The 18208-nt window shown below is 44.6% G+C and overlaps 1 protein-coding gene across 3 annotated transcripts in view; it reads right to left on the bottom strand.

Annotated features, from left to right (window-relative positions):
- LOC120943369 (UPF0488 protein C8orf33 homolog) overlaps window positions 1–17905 on the bottom strand; it is a 31093-nt gene extending 13188 nt beyond the window's left edge. Inside the window, exons 1-6 of one of the 3 annotated variants that reach the window (XM_040356621.1) lie at window positions 17799–17905; window positions 13700–13760; window positions 12034–12124; window positions 8109–8246; window positions 3341–3972; window positions 1094–1184 (exon numbers count right to left, since the gene is read on the bottom strand). In XM_040356621.1, coding sequence (XP_040212555.1) covers window positions 1094–1184; window positions 3341–3972; window positions 8109–8246; window positions 12034–12124; window positions 13700–13708 — 961 coding nt within the window. In that variant the 5' untranslated portion in view covers window positions 13709–13760; window positions 17799–17905. The remainder of the gene's footprint in view (window positions 1–1093; window positions 1185–3340; window positions 3973–8108; window positions 8247–12033; window positions 12125–13699; window positions 13761–17798) is intronic. The other 2 variants (XM_040356622.1, XM_040356623.1) reach the window with 2 other exon arrangements.
- Between the last annotated feature and the right edge of the window lie 303 nt (window positions 17906–18208).

The raw sequence follows: 18208 nt of genomic DNA, 5'->3' as shown, positions 1-18208 counted from the left end.
ACGATTTACATGTAGGATTCTGGTCAGAAATGAGTCTGAAATAAAGAGCTGCAGCTACAGGCATGCTGTGTATGCCAACCGCCAGCTTTTAAAAAAAAAAAAAAGTCTTGCGCTCTGCCCAATGGGGGTTATAGATGGCGATAAAAATCTGAAAAAGATTTAAAAACTCTTCCGCACTCTATCCAAACCCCCCCAAAAAAAAACACTTTGGCTTAAGTTAGATTTCAAAGTATATCCTCCATCAGCTTATTGTGACACACACAGTATGGCCCAGGTTCACATACATCGCCCAGAGGCGATTCAGTTCGCATGAGTTGCGCTATACAAGTCATTCATATTTATGCGGGCGTAGCGTATCTAATATACGCTAGGCCAACGCAGCGCACAGAGGCAAGCACTGGATTCACCAAGCACTCGCTCCCACTCGCTCTTAAAGATACGCTGGGTTTCCTCGGCGTAAGCCAGCGTAGGTGGAAGTGGGCGTGAGCCATGCTAATGAGACGTGACCCCATGCAAATGATGGGGCAAGCACCATAGAAGTACTTAAAATGAACGGCACATGCGCCGTCCCGTGGACGCATCCCCGTGCGCATGCTCAGAAACACGTCAGAACTACTCCCTAAGATACGACGGATCACTGCCTACGACGTGAACGTAACCTACGCCCAACCCTATTCACGTACAACGTAAACGACAAAAGATACGACGGCTCTGTTCCCTGGTCCATACCTTTGCATGAGTTGCGCCTCCTATATGGGGAATAACTTTACGCCGGACTTACGCAAACCACAGCGCAAGTACGTTCGTGAATCAGCGTATCTCCCTCATTTGCATATGTGCATAGAAAATAAATGGGAGCGGCAAATGCGCCCAGCGTAAATATGCGCCCACGATACGCCGGCGTAGGAAAGTTACGTCAGTCGGATGAAGCCTATTTTCAGGCGTATCTCAGTTTATGGGCACGGCGCATAGATACGACGGCGCATACTTACACTTACGCAGCGTATCTCGAGATACGTCTGCGTAAGTGCTTTGTGAATCTGGGCCTATATATATATCAAGGCTGCTTTAATACAAAAAGGGATATCCTTACCTTGTTTGGATGTTGACTTCTTTCGCTGTAGTCCTATTTTCAGCTGTTCCACACACCAGTCCAGCTCCCTCTGCAAGTCACTGTCTCCCAACTGTGACATGAGAGGCAACAGGTTACTTTGTTAAATAAATATGTACACAATTTGCATTTACTGGTTGTAATTTTACATCATGAATCTCCAGATAATATGATCACAGCATTAATGAATGACTAGCTAAAGTCACGATGATGTTGTTGCTCATAGCAACCAACCACAATTAAACTTTTACTCACCGAGATAGGAGAGTTCCGGCTGGCACTGCTTTAGTTTCTTTTTATGAATCTATGCATTTCAAGTAGACCTTCATTCAACAGTGAAAGTGCTGCATTTTCAACTACCTAACACTTTTGACATTATTATTATAAAGGATTTATAAAGCGCCAACATTTTTTGCAGCGCTTTACAACATTAGTGCAGACAGTACAGTTACAATACAATACAGGAGGAATCTAGGCCAGCAGTTTACCCGGACGTTCACCCTGTTCAAAGATCTTTTGTTTACTAATAACTTGCGCCTAGCTCGCTTCTGGCACAGCTGATCAACCACCCTAGTTTCAAGGTTCAGTTGTGCCAGTGTAGCAGGCAGTGGCGGTACGTCCATAAAGGGGCGCATTGGCGCCGCCCCCTCTCTCCTGCCACCCCTCTATCACCATAGATAGATTCATGCAATGCATGAATCTATGGTCGCCTCTGCCACCCCCTATTCAGGTGCCGACCTCTTTTCGAGTGGTGCCGAGCCTGAATTACAGCGCTGGGTATTTTTTGGAAGCACCCGATTAGAGCCATAGGCGTGCAAAAAGGTAAACAGTGAGCTTGCTGTTCACTTAGCATTGTGTTAGGAAAGCGAATATTCATTTGCTTTCCTAACACTGAACCGCCTCTCAGACAATCAGGTGCTTGGGTCTGTTACCTGGAAAAAATCAAGAGATGGTGTTGCGCTCCAAGAGCATAGAATGGTGCAATTGGTAAAATGTATAAATAACCAAAATAGTTACCTGTCACCTGCCGAAAACGACAGGCGCTGCGATTGGACGCCTATTGGGCGTCCAATCATAGCAGAGGATGGGAAGAGAGGACAGGAGACATTGAGGAGCATGGAAGACATTGCCGTAACCGCTGCCCCACCGAGACAGGCAAGTGCCAGGCAGGCGGGGGATGCACAGTTGGCGGCAATCGATTGGCACAGTTAGGGGCAATTGATTTTTTTTTTCAGTTTGTTTGCGCCCCCCCCTAAAAATTTTGAGCACCAGCCCCTGCGGGTAACAGGTGATGACGCGTATTGTTCTTCCAGTTCAGTCAGCTGAGCAGTAGCTTGAACATAGCCGGATTTAGAATTTCTTCTAAACCTGGAAATGTATTCGGTGAGAAGCATTCGGGCATGTTTTTTAAACGCTTCCCAGACTGTCAGTGGTGAGGACGTATCAGCATTAGTGTCAAAACAAGAATTTCCATTCCATGACCAGTCTGTCAGTATCAGGGAGAACATTTAACCAGAAGGGGTTTAATCTCCAGTTCAATATCAGGGGGATGTTGTAGGGTGTCAGCTCAACTCAATAGGGCGAATGATCCGACAGTCAGGGGCCAGACCTAGCAGTTTGCATCCCCGGGATTAAGGTACGAGAGAGCCAAATTAAATCTATTCAGGACATGGTAGAGTGGGACTAGAGAAACAAGAATAGGCCTGTCGATTAGGATGTAGGTGCTGCCAGGTATTCACCAGATTAAAGCTCGTCATCAGACGACTAAACCTAGAGTCCCAATCCAGCAGAGGCATCTGCGATCCCAGGCCCATTCAGTCCAGACAAGGATTAACCACCATATTAAAATTCCCCAACCATATAGCCGGTATAGAGGGATGTTTGGCCATAAAATAGAATCCAACACCGAGATCGGTGGAGTTATATGGAGAGGAACGTACCAAGCCAAGATTAATAATAGGTTACCTGCTATCTTAGCGTGTAGGAAAACATATCTACCCTGAGGGGGTCCAACACCACCGTCTGGAGTTCAAAGGACACTGACTTGGCTGTAAACATGGAGTCGCCCATTCAATCCAGGGGCGCGGCAGCATTTTCAAAGAACGAATGGGCGGACAAGGCTCCTTACACAAATATATAACTGGGGTCATTTTTTTGTTAACTATATTTCAATTCCTTAACAAATATGCAAGGTCCTTTTTAAATACCAACGTCTGTGAATCATCTTACCTGACCATCTTCCCTCGCTGGAGGTGATTTCTCTGTGTCCGCTTTGTGTTCCTCCACCTTCTTTTCTGCTTGGGCACAATTATTCTTTTTCTGAGCCTTTTTCTTCTTCTTTTTCTTTGAAGAGTCAGTTAAACTTTGCAAAGCAGCTTCCAGCGTTAAGTTCTGATTGGCCGATAACCCTGAAGCCTCTCCCAAACTAGACACACTTTGCGATGAGGCTTCTTGTGACTCTGCAACATTTTTGACCGCCGACAATGAATGATTAGTGCTGGGCTTGTCGGTTGAAGTGTCTGCAGTAGAGGCAAGACCTTCACAGTTCGGAGATGAAGATACTGTATCCTCTGGGATCTGGAAACTGAAGGTGAAGCCAGACCCTTCCTCAGTGCCCAACAGGTTGCCTTTACTGTTGACGTCGGTCTGTTTACACGTGGCTTGGCTGTCCTCTGTGTTTTCTGGCCCAGCTTCTGCATGGTCATCAGTTTTTTCTGGGCAGAAATTGAAGCTAAAACTATTGTCAGACGGGGTGAACCATTGTGTGCTGGTGCTCTGACCGTCCCTGGGGCACTTCCTGTAGGCCACACTGCGAGAATCTGGATGGATCACTTCTTGAATCTGAACTTGAGGAGGAGATGCTTTGGCATGAAGGAAACATAAAACAACAGTGAAAGACTGACAATATAACCCACAAGGTAAAAAAAAAAAAACACACACACACACACACACACACACACACACACACACACTTGCTTAAAACAGTTTTGAGTCAGAAATGCATGACCACCAAACATTCTTTAACCACCTGAAAACGAATCTATTAGCTTCTTGGGCACAGTACCAAATCCTGAGATTTATGTTCCACCTGAGAACTAGCAGCAAGCACCTGTGAAAAATATGGAGGTTTCTATTGTTGACTCTGATTCTGCAATTACTTATTACCTAGCTGTCATGCTGACCCTTTTCTTTCATACTTGAGTCACTAATTGTTCCGAGTCAGAATGTCAGGGTGTGTGAAAAGACTATAGTCCCTCTTAAAGTGGTTGTAAAGGCAGAATCCTCCCAGCCCCCACCCCCTTATATTTACCTGATCTTGATCCAGCAATGTGCATGAGAGCAGCATCTCTGCCAGCTCCGTCCCTCCTCACTGAGCAGATTAATAGCAGCTCCTGTTGCTGTCAATCAAGCTTTGTGACAAGGGAGTGGGGGGGCGTGACGAGCCGCCCTGCCTGCGTCAATAGACGAGGACAAGGCAGATCAGGAGCGAGCCTGAATGAGTGCCCCCATAGAAATTGGCTTTCTTTTGAAAGTGGGCCATTTACTGAAGAGGAGCCAGGAATGCCGATAGGGGGACCCCCAGACGAGGAGGACGGACCGTTGAAAAGCCTGTGGAGATAGTGCCCCTGGAGTGGCAGTCCAGGGGTGCCATTCATTGCACGAGTGTGTGAGGGGCACTCATCGTTTGGCACCTTGGTCACGATCTCCACAAACACACTTTTTAACACCTGCCTCTAGGGCCGAGCCTTTTGGCTAGGACCAGAGGAATTTTTGTTCCTGGCCGGAGGGCCGGCCATCGTATTGCCAGGTGGCCACTTTCCACTCACCATTCCCACCTTCCTTTTCCCCCCACTTTCTTTTTTATTTTACCCCCGTTTGTCACGTTTTGTCTTCTTTTTGTTTGGTGCACTGCACTTTTAGTGTGACGAGTAGGGTGCTGGTCCTCGGGCCTGCTCTGAAAGTCTTGGGAGTGGGTGGACATGGCCTTCTGGCTTAGTTCGCCTGCTCTCATGGGGTCTCCCTTCGGGGGAGCCTCACCGAGGAGGGTTCTGTTTCGGCAGTCCCTCCCAGGACGTTCGGTCCTTGTGGCTTTGGCTGCTTGGGCCAAGGTGGGTCCATGTGGCTTCGGCTGCATGGACCGCAGTTTACTCTTTTCCCTGCCAGGAGCCTAACGCCCCAGGGGATCAGAGCTGGGCCCTTTTCGGAGGGCCACTTGACGATGCACCCGTCACATTTTTTTTTGTGTTTCACTCTTTATGTGTGTGCACATTTTTTACTGCACCGGGTGAAGTTTTTGGGTTGTGTTATGCACGCCACAGGCTTTTCAATTGAGCCTTGGTCAGACATTGGAAGACCACTCCTCGACCTACACTTTCTGAAGTTATCCAAATAATCAATACCCATGGCTCATATGAACAACTATTTGCCTCCGGGGTCGGTAATACAGAGATTAGTAAATTCTGGGAACCTTGGAACGAATGGTATAAGGTTCAACCCGGACCTGGCCCTCCATGAGTTAGCTCTTGCCTGACACAATGCAGATATACTGCCCACTGCTAAAGGTGATTGACTGCGTCTGTTTCTAATGCCCGAGTTTCAGTCTGCTATTCCGTTTGCTTTTTCTTGTTATTTCAGTTGTATTATCTCATTTTAGTCATGTTGAGTTTGGTGATGTACTATTACCTCGGTTCTACATGAAAAATGGCCCTTCTGGCGTGATGGGTTACGGGTATCCAATTACTCTCATCTGTTATGTACACCATCTTAGTATTGTATGGATAAGATGCCTCCTCACCTTGTGATCCAACTCACTTATAGGTGTCTTTGTATTTTTTTTTTGTTCATGTCACTTATGTTTAAAACTGTCAAAACTAATAAAAACTATTGAAACGAAAATATATAAAAATATTTTTTTTCCTCAGTTTAGGCCGATGTGTATTCTTCTACATATTAAAAAACAAAAACGCAATAAGCATTTATTGATCGGTTTGAGCAAAAGTTATAGCGTTTACAAAATAGGGGGTTCGTTTTATGGCATTTTTATTCATTTTTTTCTTTACTAGAAATGGCGGCGATCAGCGATTTTTATTGTGACTGCGACATTATGGCGGACGCATTCGGACACTTGACGCATTTTTGGGACCATTGTAATTTTTACAGCGATCAGCGCTATAAAAATGCACTGATTACTGTAAAAATTACACTGGCAGTGAAGGGGTTAACCACTAGGTGGCGCTGTAGGGGTTAAGTGTTCCCTATGGAGTGATTCTTACTGTTAGGGGGGCGTGGCTACACATGACACGTCACTGATGACCATTCCCGATCACAGGGAACAGCCATCAGTGACAGTGTCTGCAAGCACCGGAATGAGATAAAGATTGGTTTCCAGCTCAGCCCACCTGCATTCTGATTTCCAACGGTTCATCTTTTATATGCTTTCTGGGGTCTTCTTTTAGTTAAGAGACCGCCGGACATCTGGTAAGAGGCTAAAATTTGCTCTCGGTGGTGGATCACTGCTTTGGGATAGTCACTTTTTAGAACCTTGGACTTATTTGTGGATTTATAAGGTTCATCTCCTCTTTTCACTACACGGGTGAATAGAAGCCTTGCCGTCCCCTCAAGGACTTTATTTCTTCTATTTCCTTACCTTCACTCATGGACATTGATTTATTACATGCTGTTTGGTATCAAAATTTGTATAAATTTATTTAGCGCATCTTGTTTTTTTTTCCTTTCATTGTGTAATAACACTGTTTAAAGCCTATTGATGCTCAGAGGTGTGAATACCTTTCATGCGGAGACAGAACGTCTGTCTAAAGATGTGGATTGAGAGGGATTTAATGTGTGATGGTGTTTTGTTTGAATTCTGTTAATGAAGGAATGTGACTTCTCAGGTGCAGTGATAATTATAGCCCGGCGCCGAGATGTCTGGAATGTTTAGCAATTAGCCATCTGAAGGTGTATTGAAGCCCCCCAGGGTGTGATGTGTGGGTGGAGAGTTTGATGGTTCCTTTCATACTTGAACTGTATATAAACTTGAGAGCCAACCATTAAAGTTGTCTTGCATTTGAAACCAGAACAGAGCTGTGTGTCTCGTGTCTGGGGGGAATTCTTATGGGTCGTGTTCGCTTGCCCGATTGTGGAGTGTCAATAAGCGGTCTTGGGTGGAATGGAATATCGTGAACGGATTTAACCCCTGTCCCATTTGGGAGTCCGTTACAATGATGACCCAAAACACACAGCTAAAGCAACAAAGGAGTGGCTCAAGAAGAGGCACATTAAGGTCCTGGAGTGGCCTAGCCAGTCTCCAGACCTTAACCCCCAAAAAAATATGTGGACGGAGCTGAAGGTTCGAGTTACCAAAACATCAGCCTCGAAAATCTTAATGACTTGGAGAGGATCTGCAAAGAGGAGTGGGGCAAAATCCCTCCTGAGATGTGAGCAAACCTGGTGGCCAACTACAAGAAACGTCTGACTTCTGTGATTGCCAACAAGGGTTTTACAAAAACGTTGACATGACTACAAATTCAATCAAAGAAAACTAGTTTGTCACAATGTTCCCTTACATTTTTATTAAAGTATTCATTGCTTGAAAAGTGTAATGTTGACCCAGAGCATGAATAATAATGGATTTACCATCCTCCAGTGGACGAATGCTGTGAAAGTAAAGATGAATGTGATCTTTCCCAGTATTCTCCCTGCAGTCATAGACACGACAACATGGCTGCCCTTCTGGATCTCTCCAAGAGATGAGCTTGGGCATTCTCATCTGTAACCAGAGCTCTGAATTCCCAACTTTTAGTACCCCAAGCCATGGGCTGGGTCAATCCTCGTGTGATTTGGGGGTGGGGAGTGACCCAGCACGCAGCTCAATGGAATACCAAAAGGGTAAATTTCAGGAGTTCAGGTTAGAGAGGAGTTAGGACACTCAAGCTCATTTTGAATCTCTATATGGGAGGAATGATTCTCCATTCTCGACTATTACAAAAATGCAAACCTGCTTTTTCTTTTTGTTTTCTCTCCTCTGTCATTTTTTGACGGTAGTTTCCAAATACTTGATTCATGACCTGCCTTTTCTTCACAAAGGGGGCTTTCCGAGAACGCAGGACCCGCAGTATCCTTTGAGTATCTTGTTCTATTAAAAATAAAATTATGCATAGGCTGCATTAAGGTGAAAAAACACAGGAGGGTTTACAACCCCTTTAAACTGTGAAGAGTGTTTTTTCACTGTTAGGCCCTGTACACACGCTCAGTCCATCCGATGAAACGGACTGAAGGCTGAAGTCTGATGGTCTGATGTGCCTACACACCATCAGTTCAAAATCCGATCGAGTACAACGCAGTGACGTAAAACACGACGTGCAGAGAAAAATGAAGTTCAATGCTTCCAAGCATGCGTCGACTTGATTCTGAGCATGCGCGGGTTTGGAACTGATGCTTTTGCGTACTAACCATCAGTTTGGACCGATCGGTCAGGTGTCCATCGGTCCAATTTTAAAGCAAGTTCTAAAACTTTGGTCTGAAGGACAAAAGTCCGATGGGCCATACACACGGTAGGTTTGGACCGATGAAACTGAACTTCATTCCTTTTTTATCAGTTTGGACTGATCGTGTGTACAAGGCCTTAGAGGTAAGGATGTGAACTCCCTACCACAATTGGTGGCGTTAGTGGGAAGCATAGACCGTTTCAAAAAACTCTTAGCAAACACAGTATACAGGGCTATAGGAAATTTTTTTGACACAAACACACCCACACAGGTTGAACCAATTAGACCGTGTTATTCAACATTACCAACTATGTAATTATGATAATTAGACAATAGGCTTCCTATGTATTATCTCACACTCTTGGAAATGTTAAAGTGTGGCGCTGAAAATTATGATTTTGATGTGATCAAAAAATATATGAATAGGTGAATAAGAGGGTGCTATCTATATGAATTGGACCATTAGACTGCGCTCATTTCAATATACACACAGAAGGTAATAAATGAATATTAACCACTTCCTGCCCGGTCAATATACAATTGACGTCTGGGAAGTGGTTGTAAAATCCTGACTGGACGTCTATTGACGTCCTGCAGGATTTCATGCCGCCATATCAGTGCCCGCAATCGAAGAAGAAAACTTACTTGTTCACAAAAAAAAATAAAAAAACACAAGATTTTCGGTCTTTTTATAGTTGTTGCGCAAAAAATAAAAATCGCAGAGGTGATCAAATACCACCAAAAGAAAGCTCTATTTGTGGGAACAAAATGATAAAAAAATTGTTTGGGTACAGTGTAGCATGACCGCGCAATTGTCATTCAAAGTGCGACAGCGCTGAAAGCTGAAAATTGGCTTGGGCAGGAAGGTGCGCAAGTGCCTGGTATGGAAGTGGTTAATAAAACAACTAAAATGAATGGTGCATAAAACACAAACATCCTGATAAACAAAGTGTATAGATGTACAAAGAGATAGATAAATATCTATATTGAACATCAAGGTGATTGTGTTAATAAACACCAAAGTGACAATAAACCAAGTGTGTTGGTAAACAAGTATAAAGTCCAAAAAATTCCACTGAAATGAAAATGACTATATAATCAGTTGTCTGTAGGTAATCCACCACCGTGAAGATTGAAGGCTTACCAAACGAGTTGGACCCAGCGAGGCTTATGCCTGAGGAGTCAAACGGGGCTTGTTGGTGTATCTCACTCAGGAAGAATTAACCGCTTGGGATCCGCGCTATAGTCAAATGACGGCTACAGCGCAGATCCCAAAATCCAAGTGGACGTCAATTGACGTCCGCCCCTTTGCGCGTTCCCCGCGCGCGCTCAAGAACGCGCAGCGGGGAAACTCTGTGTTGGCCGTGTCCCTTGGACACAGCCAATTACAGATCGCGAACGGCCAATCAGAGTGGCCGTTTGCGATGCGATGCGATCTGTGCGGCCAATGAGAGATGATCTCATATGTAAACATATGAGATCATCTCTCGAAGCCGTTTTACACAGAGACAGCGGTGCTGTCTCTGGAGAGGAGACCGATCTGTGTCCCTTGTACATAGGGACATAGATCGGTCACCCCCCCCAGTCACGCCCCCTCCACCTACAGTTAGAACACAATGCAGGGATACATTTAACCCCTTCCTCCCCCCCCTAGTGTTAACCCCTTCAATGCCAGTCACATTTATACTGTAATTAGTGCATATTTATAGCACTGATCGCAGTATAAATGTGAATGGCGCCAAAAATGTGTCAAAAGTGTCCGATGTGTCCGCCGTAACGTCGCAGTCCCAATAAAAAAAATCGCAGATCGCTGCCAGTTTTAGTAAAAAAAATAAATAAAAAATAATAATTCTGTCCCCTATTTTGTAGGCGCTATAACTTTTGCGCAAACCAGTCGCTTATTGCGTTTTTTTTTTTTACCAAAAATATGTAGAAGAATACGTATCTGCCTAGACTGAGGGAAAAAAAAAAGTGTTTTGTGGGGAAAAAAGGACGTCAATTTTGTTTGGGAGCCACGTCGCACGACCACGCAATTGTTAGTTAAAGCGAGGCAGTGCCGGAAGCTGAAATTTCACCTGGGCAGGAGGGGGGTATATGTGCCCAGTAAGCAAGTGGTTAAACAAGTACGACTTCCAATGGAACCAGGCAGAGATATATCACAGAGTTGACATCAATGAATATAGACCATGGATGGAGCAGCAGTACTTCACATGTAAATCCTCCCAATGTAACATATAGTAGAAGGAAAAAGATTGGGCCACATAGTGTAATTCCGTTTCAAAATTAGAACATTTATTAAAAATATAAAATGATCACTCACATTTGAGAAGGCATATAAAGCGAATAAAATCAGGGGAGTGACTGGAATTACACTATGTGGCCCAATCTTTTTCCTTCTACTATATGTTACATTGGGAGGATTTATATGTGAAGTACTGCTGCTCCATCCATGGTCTATATTCATTGATGTCAACTCTGTGATATATCTCTGCCTGGTTCCATTGGAAGTCGTACTTGTTTAATTCTTCCTGAGTGAGATACACCAACAAGCCCCGTTTGACTCATCAGGCGTAAGCCTCGCTGGGTCCAACTCGTTTGGTAAGCCTTCAATCTTCACGGTGGTGGATTACCTACAGACAACTGATTATATAGTCATTTTCATTTCAGTGGAATTTTTTGGACTTTATACTTGTTTACCAACACACTTGGTTTATTGTCACTTTGGTGTTTGTTAACAAAATCACCTTGATGTTCAATATAGATATTTATCAATCTCTTTGTACATCTATACACTTTGTTTATCAGGATTTTTGTTTTTTATACACAGGCATGTACTGGCCATAGGGACTACAGGAAGTTTCCCAGTGGGCCGATGGCTTAGTGGGCCGGTTTCAGTGACAGCCTGTCAAAGTAATGGCTGCACAGCTCGCCCTCCACTTCATGCAGTGATGTGAGAAGGGTGAGAAAAATACAGAGGAGAATAAGTGAAATAATAAAAGAGGTGAGTGAGGACTCCTTATGTTATGCTACTTATGTTTTTTTGCACAATTGCGTATAGTTTATATACTGGTTTTTTGCTTGTTTGAAAACTTAAAGTGGGCCAGTCTGGATGAAGTCCAGGGCCAAATTTTAGTCTCAGTCCAGCCCTGTTTATACACCATTAATTTTGGTTGTTTTATTAATATTCATTTATTACCTTCTGTGTGTATATTGAAATTAGCGCAGTCTAATGGTTCAATTCATATAGATAGCACCCTCTTATTCACCAATTTATATATTTTTTGAGCACATCAAAATCATGATTTTCAGCGCTGCACTTTACCATTTCCACCTTGCCTATATACAGTATACCTGTTGTGCAGGCAGCTATTATATATAAACACACACATACACCACTTGCGCAGTTTTCCTTCTTTTCTTATATCACACTCTTACCTTGCTGTTGGGTTGGATTACGCCGCAGGAGGGCGGTTTCTAGCTGTTGGATACACCAGTCCAGCTCATCTTGAAACGTTCCTTGCGGAGCCTAGAAAAAAAAAAAAATCTGTTATATGCAAACTGCATCAACTCTGGTTCATTATTAAAGTGGCTCTAAAGTCCAATTTCTTTTTAACCCCAATGCATTTTCTCCTGTCCCCACTCCAACCCACTTATCCATTCCTGTCACTATTCTAGTGCCGTCTAAGCTGCAGCACCACTCCTCTCACTTTCTGGTCTTACAGGAGACACAGAGCAATGGGAGGCATAAGCTCCTGCTGCTGTCAGTCAAACTCCTGTGAGGAGGGAGTAGGGGGCATGGTTCACAGGCACTGTGTGTCTATAGACACACACAGCAGCTTGCCAAGGAGGAACCCGATGGAGAGGGAAGAAGAGAACACCGGTGGGAGTATGCCAAAGAGGGGATAAGGGATCTTTCTGTTGCACAGAGCAGGCAAGTATAACCCCTTTTTTATTTTAGCCCCCAAAAAAAAAAAAAAAAAACTTTAATATCACTTTAAGGCACTGGAAATAACACATGCTGTAGCCCATATTATCAATTCAGATCTTAATGAACTATATCAAGAAATAGCTTAAAAAAATGGCAAACTACAAATATAACTAGGGACTTCTCGTAGCAGAACTCCTGGCTCCAAATATTACAGTGACCCTATCACCACAGGTTAACTTTTACAAAAGCCCATCTGTAAAAGAAACAAATTATTACACAGCATTTATATAGTGCCAACAGTTTGCACAACACTTTACAGTATAAGGCCCCTTTCACATTGAGGCGTTTTTCATGCGGTACAGCGCTAAAAATAGCGCTGCTATACCGCATGAAAAATCATGCCCTGCAGACTTCAATGTGAAAGCCCGAAGGCTTTCACACTGAAGCCGTGCGCTAGCAGGAGCGCTCCAAAAGTCCTGCTAGCCGCATCTTTACTGCGGTATAGGAGCGGTGTGTTCACCGCTCCTATACCGCGCCCTCCCATTGAAATCAATGGGAAAGAGCGGTATTAACCCTTTTTCGGCCGCTAGCGGGGGGTTAAAACCTCACCGCTAGCGCCCGAATATCGCGGTAAATACGACGGTATAGCCGCGCTACAAATATCGCGGCTATACCTTCACCGCGGCTCCACGCCTCAATGTGAAAGAGGTCTAAGAGTACAGTTACAACACAAGACAAGGGGGTTAGGAGCAGTGCTGTGGAGTCGGAGTAGATTTTGTACAGAGAAGGAAAGGTGAGAATCTACGTAAGGTTTGTTTTCCATTGGTGTTCTAGTTGGGAAGATTCGCACCTCCTTTTCTTGTGACATGGTGTTATGAGGACAGAAAGTAATGGGATCTCTCTCCGATTCACATAGTAAAAGCAACAAAAGAACAATTGTTTAGCTGTCAGGTTTTTTTTGCCCTCTCCAAATTCCTGTTACAGCAACTTCCCATTTTCTGTCTTGGTGTCACTGGTACAAAAAGCAACTAGAAAAGTCCCAGAGGAGAACAGGAACAGCAATAGGGTCTGACTATTACCAAATCTACTGTAAAAAAAAGTTTTGTCTGGAGCCATTTTTGCTGCTTGAAATTGTCGGACATTTGCCCCGTGTATAGCCATCTTTAGACTCACCTCCTCCATGTCTGTCCAACACTACTTCTTGATGATCACCAGAGAGTTACTCAGGGCATTGCTGAATGATGGAAAAAACGATTAAAACAAAAAAAAAAAAAGAAAGGAAAAATAAAACATATCACTAAAATTATATTCATGGTCAAATTTTAACCGGAGCAAAAAAAAATTGTATATAGCCTGTAGCAACAACATGTGCATATCCCCCACCTTTTTGAGAGGAGATGGGAGGGACGCCTCTTAGAAGAAGAAATATGGGAAGGGACACCTCATGTTAGTAGTCACATAGACAAGGAAAAGTTCATAGACAAAAAAAAGACTGGGTGATGGAAACCAATTGTGAGGAAGCATGGAAGCCATAGGCTGACGTTCCATTGCAATTTTGTAGCAGAGGTTAACAGTCGCTTCATACTACTAATGCCAGCGAGTAACAGCTTGCAAATTAAAGTTGAACTCTTGTGAAAAAAGTTATCGGCTCCTGCAGGATCCATCTGAGCTGCTAGACTGGTGTCCATAGTCTCTGCTCCCCTAGGCTCCAGGGGCCACAGGTCCTCCGACGTCATCAACCAGTGCCGGAACATAGTCATCCAGTGTCCAGGGTGAAGATGACAAATTGTACCCCCTTCCCTCTGCTGCTGTGGGCTCAATTGTCTTCTGCAGCTGGGACCCATGATACTAGAACTACAGTACAGCTTCTGCCTGATAGGTGCAAAAAAATAAAATACAACAAGAAAAGAAAACTACGGTGTGTGGCCAGTCCACTAGAGACATCACTGGTCCAGTGGCGGCTGGTGCTCAAAATTTTTGGGGAGCCGCAAACGAAAAAAAATAAAAAATTGCAGCCTCACTGTGCCTATCACATGCAGCCATTGTGCCATCAAACGCAGCCACTGTGCCATGCCACCAAATGCAGCCACTGTGCCATCAATTGTCACCACTGTGCCATGCCATCAAACACAGCAACTGTGCCATCAATTGTCACCACTGTGCCATGCCATCAAATGCAGTCACTGTGCCATCAATTGTCACCACTGTGCCATGCCATCAAATTCAATCACTGTGCCATCAATTGTCACCACTGTGCCATGCAACACAGCAACTGTGCCATCAATTGTCACCACTGTGCCTTGCCATCAAATGCAGTCACTGTGCCATCAATTGTCACCATTGTGCCATGCAACACAGCAACTGTGCCATCAATTGTCACCACTGTGCCATGCCATCAAACGCAGTCACTGTGCCATGCCATCAAACGCAGCCACTGTTCCATCAATTGTCACCACTGTGCCATGCCATCAAACGCAGCCACTGTGCCCCTCAATTGTCACCACTGTGCCATGCCATCAAACGCAGCCACTGTGCCCCTCAATTGTCACCACTGTGCCTATTGTCACCACTGTGCCCCATGATAACACTGTGCCCATTGTCACCACTGTGCCCCATGATGCCACTGTGCCCATTGTCACCTCTGTGCCCATTGTCGCCCCTTTTCCTGTAAAAAGCACTTACCTGAAGCTTCCATGTCCTCCCTCGATGTCTTCTGCCGCCGTGGTGAAGCTTCAGCCAATCAGGTTCCTGATAACCAGAATCCGGGAACCTGATTGGCTGAAACGGCTGTCAGTCTTATGCAAGGAACGCAGATTGCCTGCGCTCCGAGTATAGACATCCGAGAGCCGGAGGGCGGTACTGGAAAAGCCTATCAGAGCCGCTGGCTTTACTAGTAGTCACCAAGGGCAGCTACCTCTCCTGCCCCATCCAACTGCAACCCGGCCTTGTCCTCAAGTACAATGCAGAGCCCATAGCCCTGCAAAGGATATGAGGATGCCGAGAACAGTCCACTGCCAGAGGATAGAGGAGCAGAGGAGAGTGCCAGCTGATTTTTCTGGTACTCTAAACAAGCATTTAAAGGGGTTGTAAAGGTTTATGTTTTTATTTTCTTAATAGGTTCCTTTAAGCTCGTGCATTGTTGGTTCACTTACCTTTTCCTTCAATTTCCCTTCTAAATGTTTTTTTTCTTTGTCTGAATTTCTCACTTCCTGTTCCTCCTCAGTAAGCTGTTCTGGCTGACTAACCCCCAGTCAGAACAGCTCGGATGATGGGGGCAAGCTTACTGAGGAGGAACAGGAAGTGAGAAATTCAGACAAAGAAAAAAAAAACATTTAGAAGGGAAATTGAAGGAAAAGGTAAGTGAACCAACAATGCACTAAAATAAAAAACAAACCTTTACAACCCCTTTAATCTTTGCAACGAAGGGGCAGCCCTACTGCAAAGGTAGATCTTTAGGCCTGGTTCACACCTATGCATTTTTTAGTGCGTTTTCAGTTTTGCAGAAACACGCTACAGTCCATTTATCATGGTTTCCTATGGATGTAGTTCACATCTGGGCATTTTACGGAAAGGGCCAGGGTGTTTTTTTTTTCTGGTTTTTGGCTCCCTAGACTTCAATGGATCAAAAATGTGCATTGAAAAACGCAACATGCACCTGGAATATGCAAACTGCATAGGTGTAAATCAGGCCTTACTTTCCCCATGGGAGGGCTGCTGAGTCGCTGGTGATAGTGCTACAGCTTTGGGCTGTGTTAGAAATCGCTTTCAGAGATTTATTTTGTACCCAAGATCTAGGTTATTTACGAAAGGCAAATCCACTTTGCACTACAAAGTGCACTTGAAATTGCACTGGAAGTGCCGTCGCTGTAAATCTGAAATGAGGGGAAGCTTTGCCGATTTTATTATTCAATTCAATCATGTACAAGATAAAATGCTGTTTATTTTCCTTGCATGTCCCCCTCAGATCTACAGCTACTGCACTTCCAAGTGCACTTTCAGTGCAATTTCAAGTGCACTTTGCACTTGTAGTGCAAAGTGGATTTGCCTTTAGTAAATAACCCCCAAAGAGATGAATGAAGAGCAATCAACAGATAGTGAGGAGGTGATGCGACGCCCGTTTTAACCTTATGTTTGCCAAACAAACACACCATAACCGTGTGTTGTGCAAATGGCTGTGACAATTCCCTATTCACTTGAATCACAATATCATGACAGGTTTTTATGCCACGGGTGTGAAGTAAAGCTTTGCGACTGAAGCATGTAAACAGTAAGGATGAGCTCCGGCGTGTTCGCATAGAACACGTGCAGAGCCCGCCAGGAAGTGTGCACGGCGCTGTGCTAATCACAGCCAGGGAGACATTGTCCCGATGCTCGGCTGCAGAGATCGGGAAATGTCTCCCTGGCTGTTATTAGCGCAGCACCGTGCACACTTCCTGGCGGGCTCTGCACGTGTTCTATGCGAACACGCCAGAGCTCATCCTTAGTAAACAGCCCTGTCTGCAGCCATTGTAGCTTTAAATAGACTTTTTTTTTTTTTTTTACCATCATACTTACCTCAGATCCCCGAGCATTGAGCTGCTGACTGTCAGTCAGCAGCTCTCTGTTCTCGGCCCCCCCCTCGCTTACTGGAGCGCTGAGCTGTGGAAGGGCGTTGAGCAGCTGTCTCAGTGGCTGGCTGAGACAGGTATCAGTCCAGGCACCTGGCGGATCCAGACTTTCCAAGTCGGTATAACGCGGTGCCTGGGCTGATTCCAGTGACGTCAGCGGAGAACGGACTTCAGACAGCTCTCTGCTGAAAACAAGCTCAGCCTGGACTTCTCCTTTAAGAGGGGGATGGTGGGGGCGCTAAAAACACACTCAACTGCGCCTTTTTGACCAAATCCCCCCCCCCCCCCCAACTACACATCTAAACTCAGCGTTAGCGTATGTATACACTTGAAGGGGAAACCAGGCTTTGTTTCCAAAAGACAGCCATTCCCTGCAAAAGACAGATCACTATGAGCTATATGTGTGTGTTTCTTCAATCCTTGTAGGACTACAAGTGTAAGCATGTACTAAGAGATGCTGGTAGGAGTACAAAGTACACTAATAGCAGGAGATATATGTCTATTCAATGCATTAATGGAGGAAAACACAGGGAGGATACACAGGTCTTCCTGTAATGATGAGTTATCACTCTCTAGGTCTAGGAGTAGACACCTAAAAGTACAATACAGACACATAATACAGGGAAATCAGACCTGGAGGCAGCAATCAGTCACAAGACACTTACAATTTCTGCAAAACACACTCTACACCTTCTGCAGCCTACACCATGCTTCCTGCAGTGCTCTCATTAATTCCTTCCCCTGTTGGGTGCACCCACATTACTTCCCCGTGTAAAGTATTTGGTTCTGCCACACAAACGTTCCCACCCAGCAAGGAGTGTAATGATGTTATTTATTATATGGAATCTCCTGACTGTTTTCTATTTTAAACCTAATGTTCTCATCTGCCTTTTCTAGCTTCCCTTTCGGCATCTGGATATTTATTTGATTATTATTATTTTTTTGTTAAACATCTAGGGCTGGATTCAGATAGAATGGTCTAACTGTCCGCCCTGCGTAACGTATCTCAGATACGTATCTCAGATACGTTACGCCGCCGTAATTTAGGGCGCAAGTTCTGTATTCAGAAACAACT

This window comes from Rana temporaria, chromosome 6 (assembly GCF_905171775.1).
Source record: "Rana temporaria chromosome 6, aRanTem1.1, whole genome shotgun sequence".
NCBI classification, from domain to species: domain Eukaryota; kingdom Metazoa; phylum Chordata; class Amphibia; order Anura; family Ranidae; genus Rana; species Rana temporaria.
Note: the sequence above shows the minus strand (reverse complement) of the source record. Positions and strands in the feature narration are given on the sequence as shown.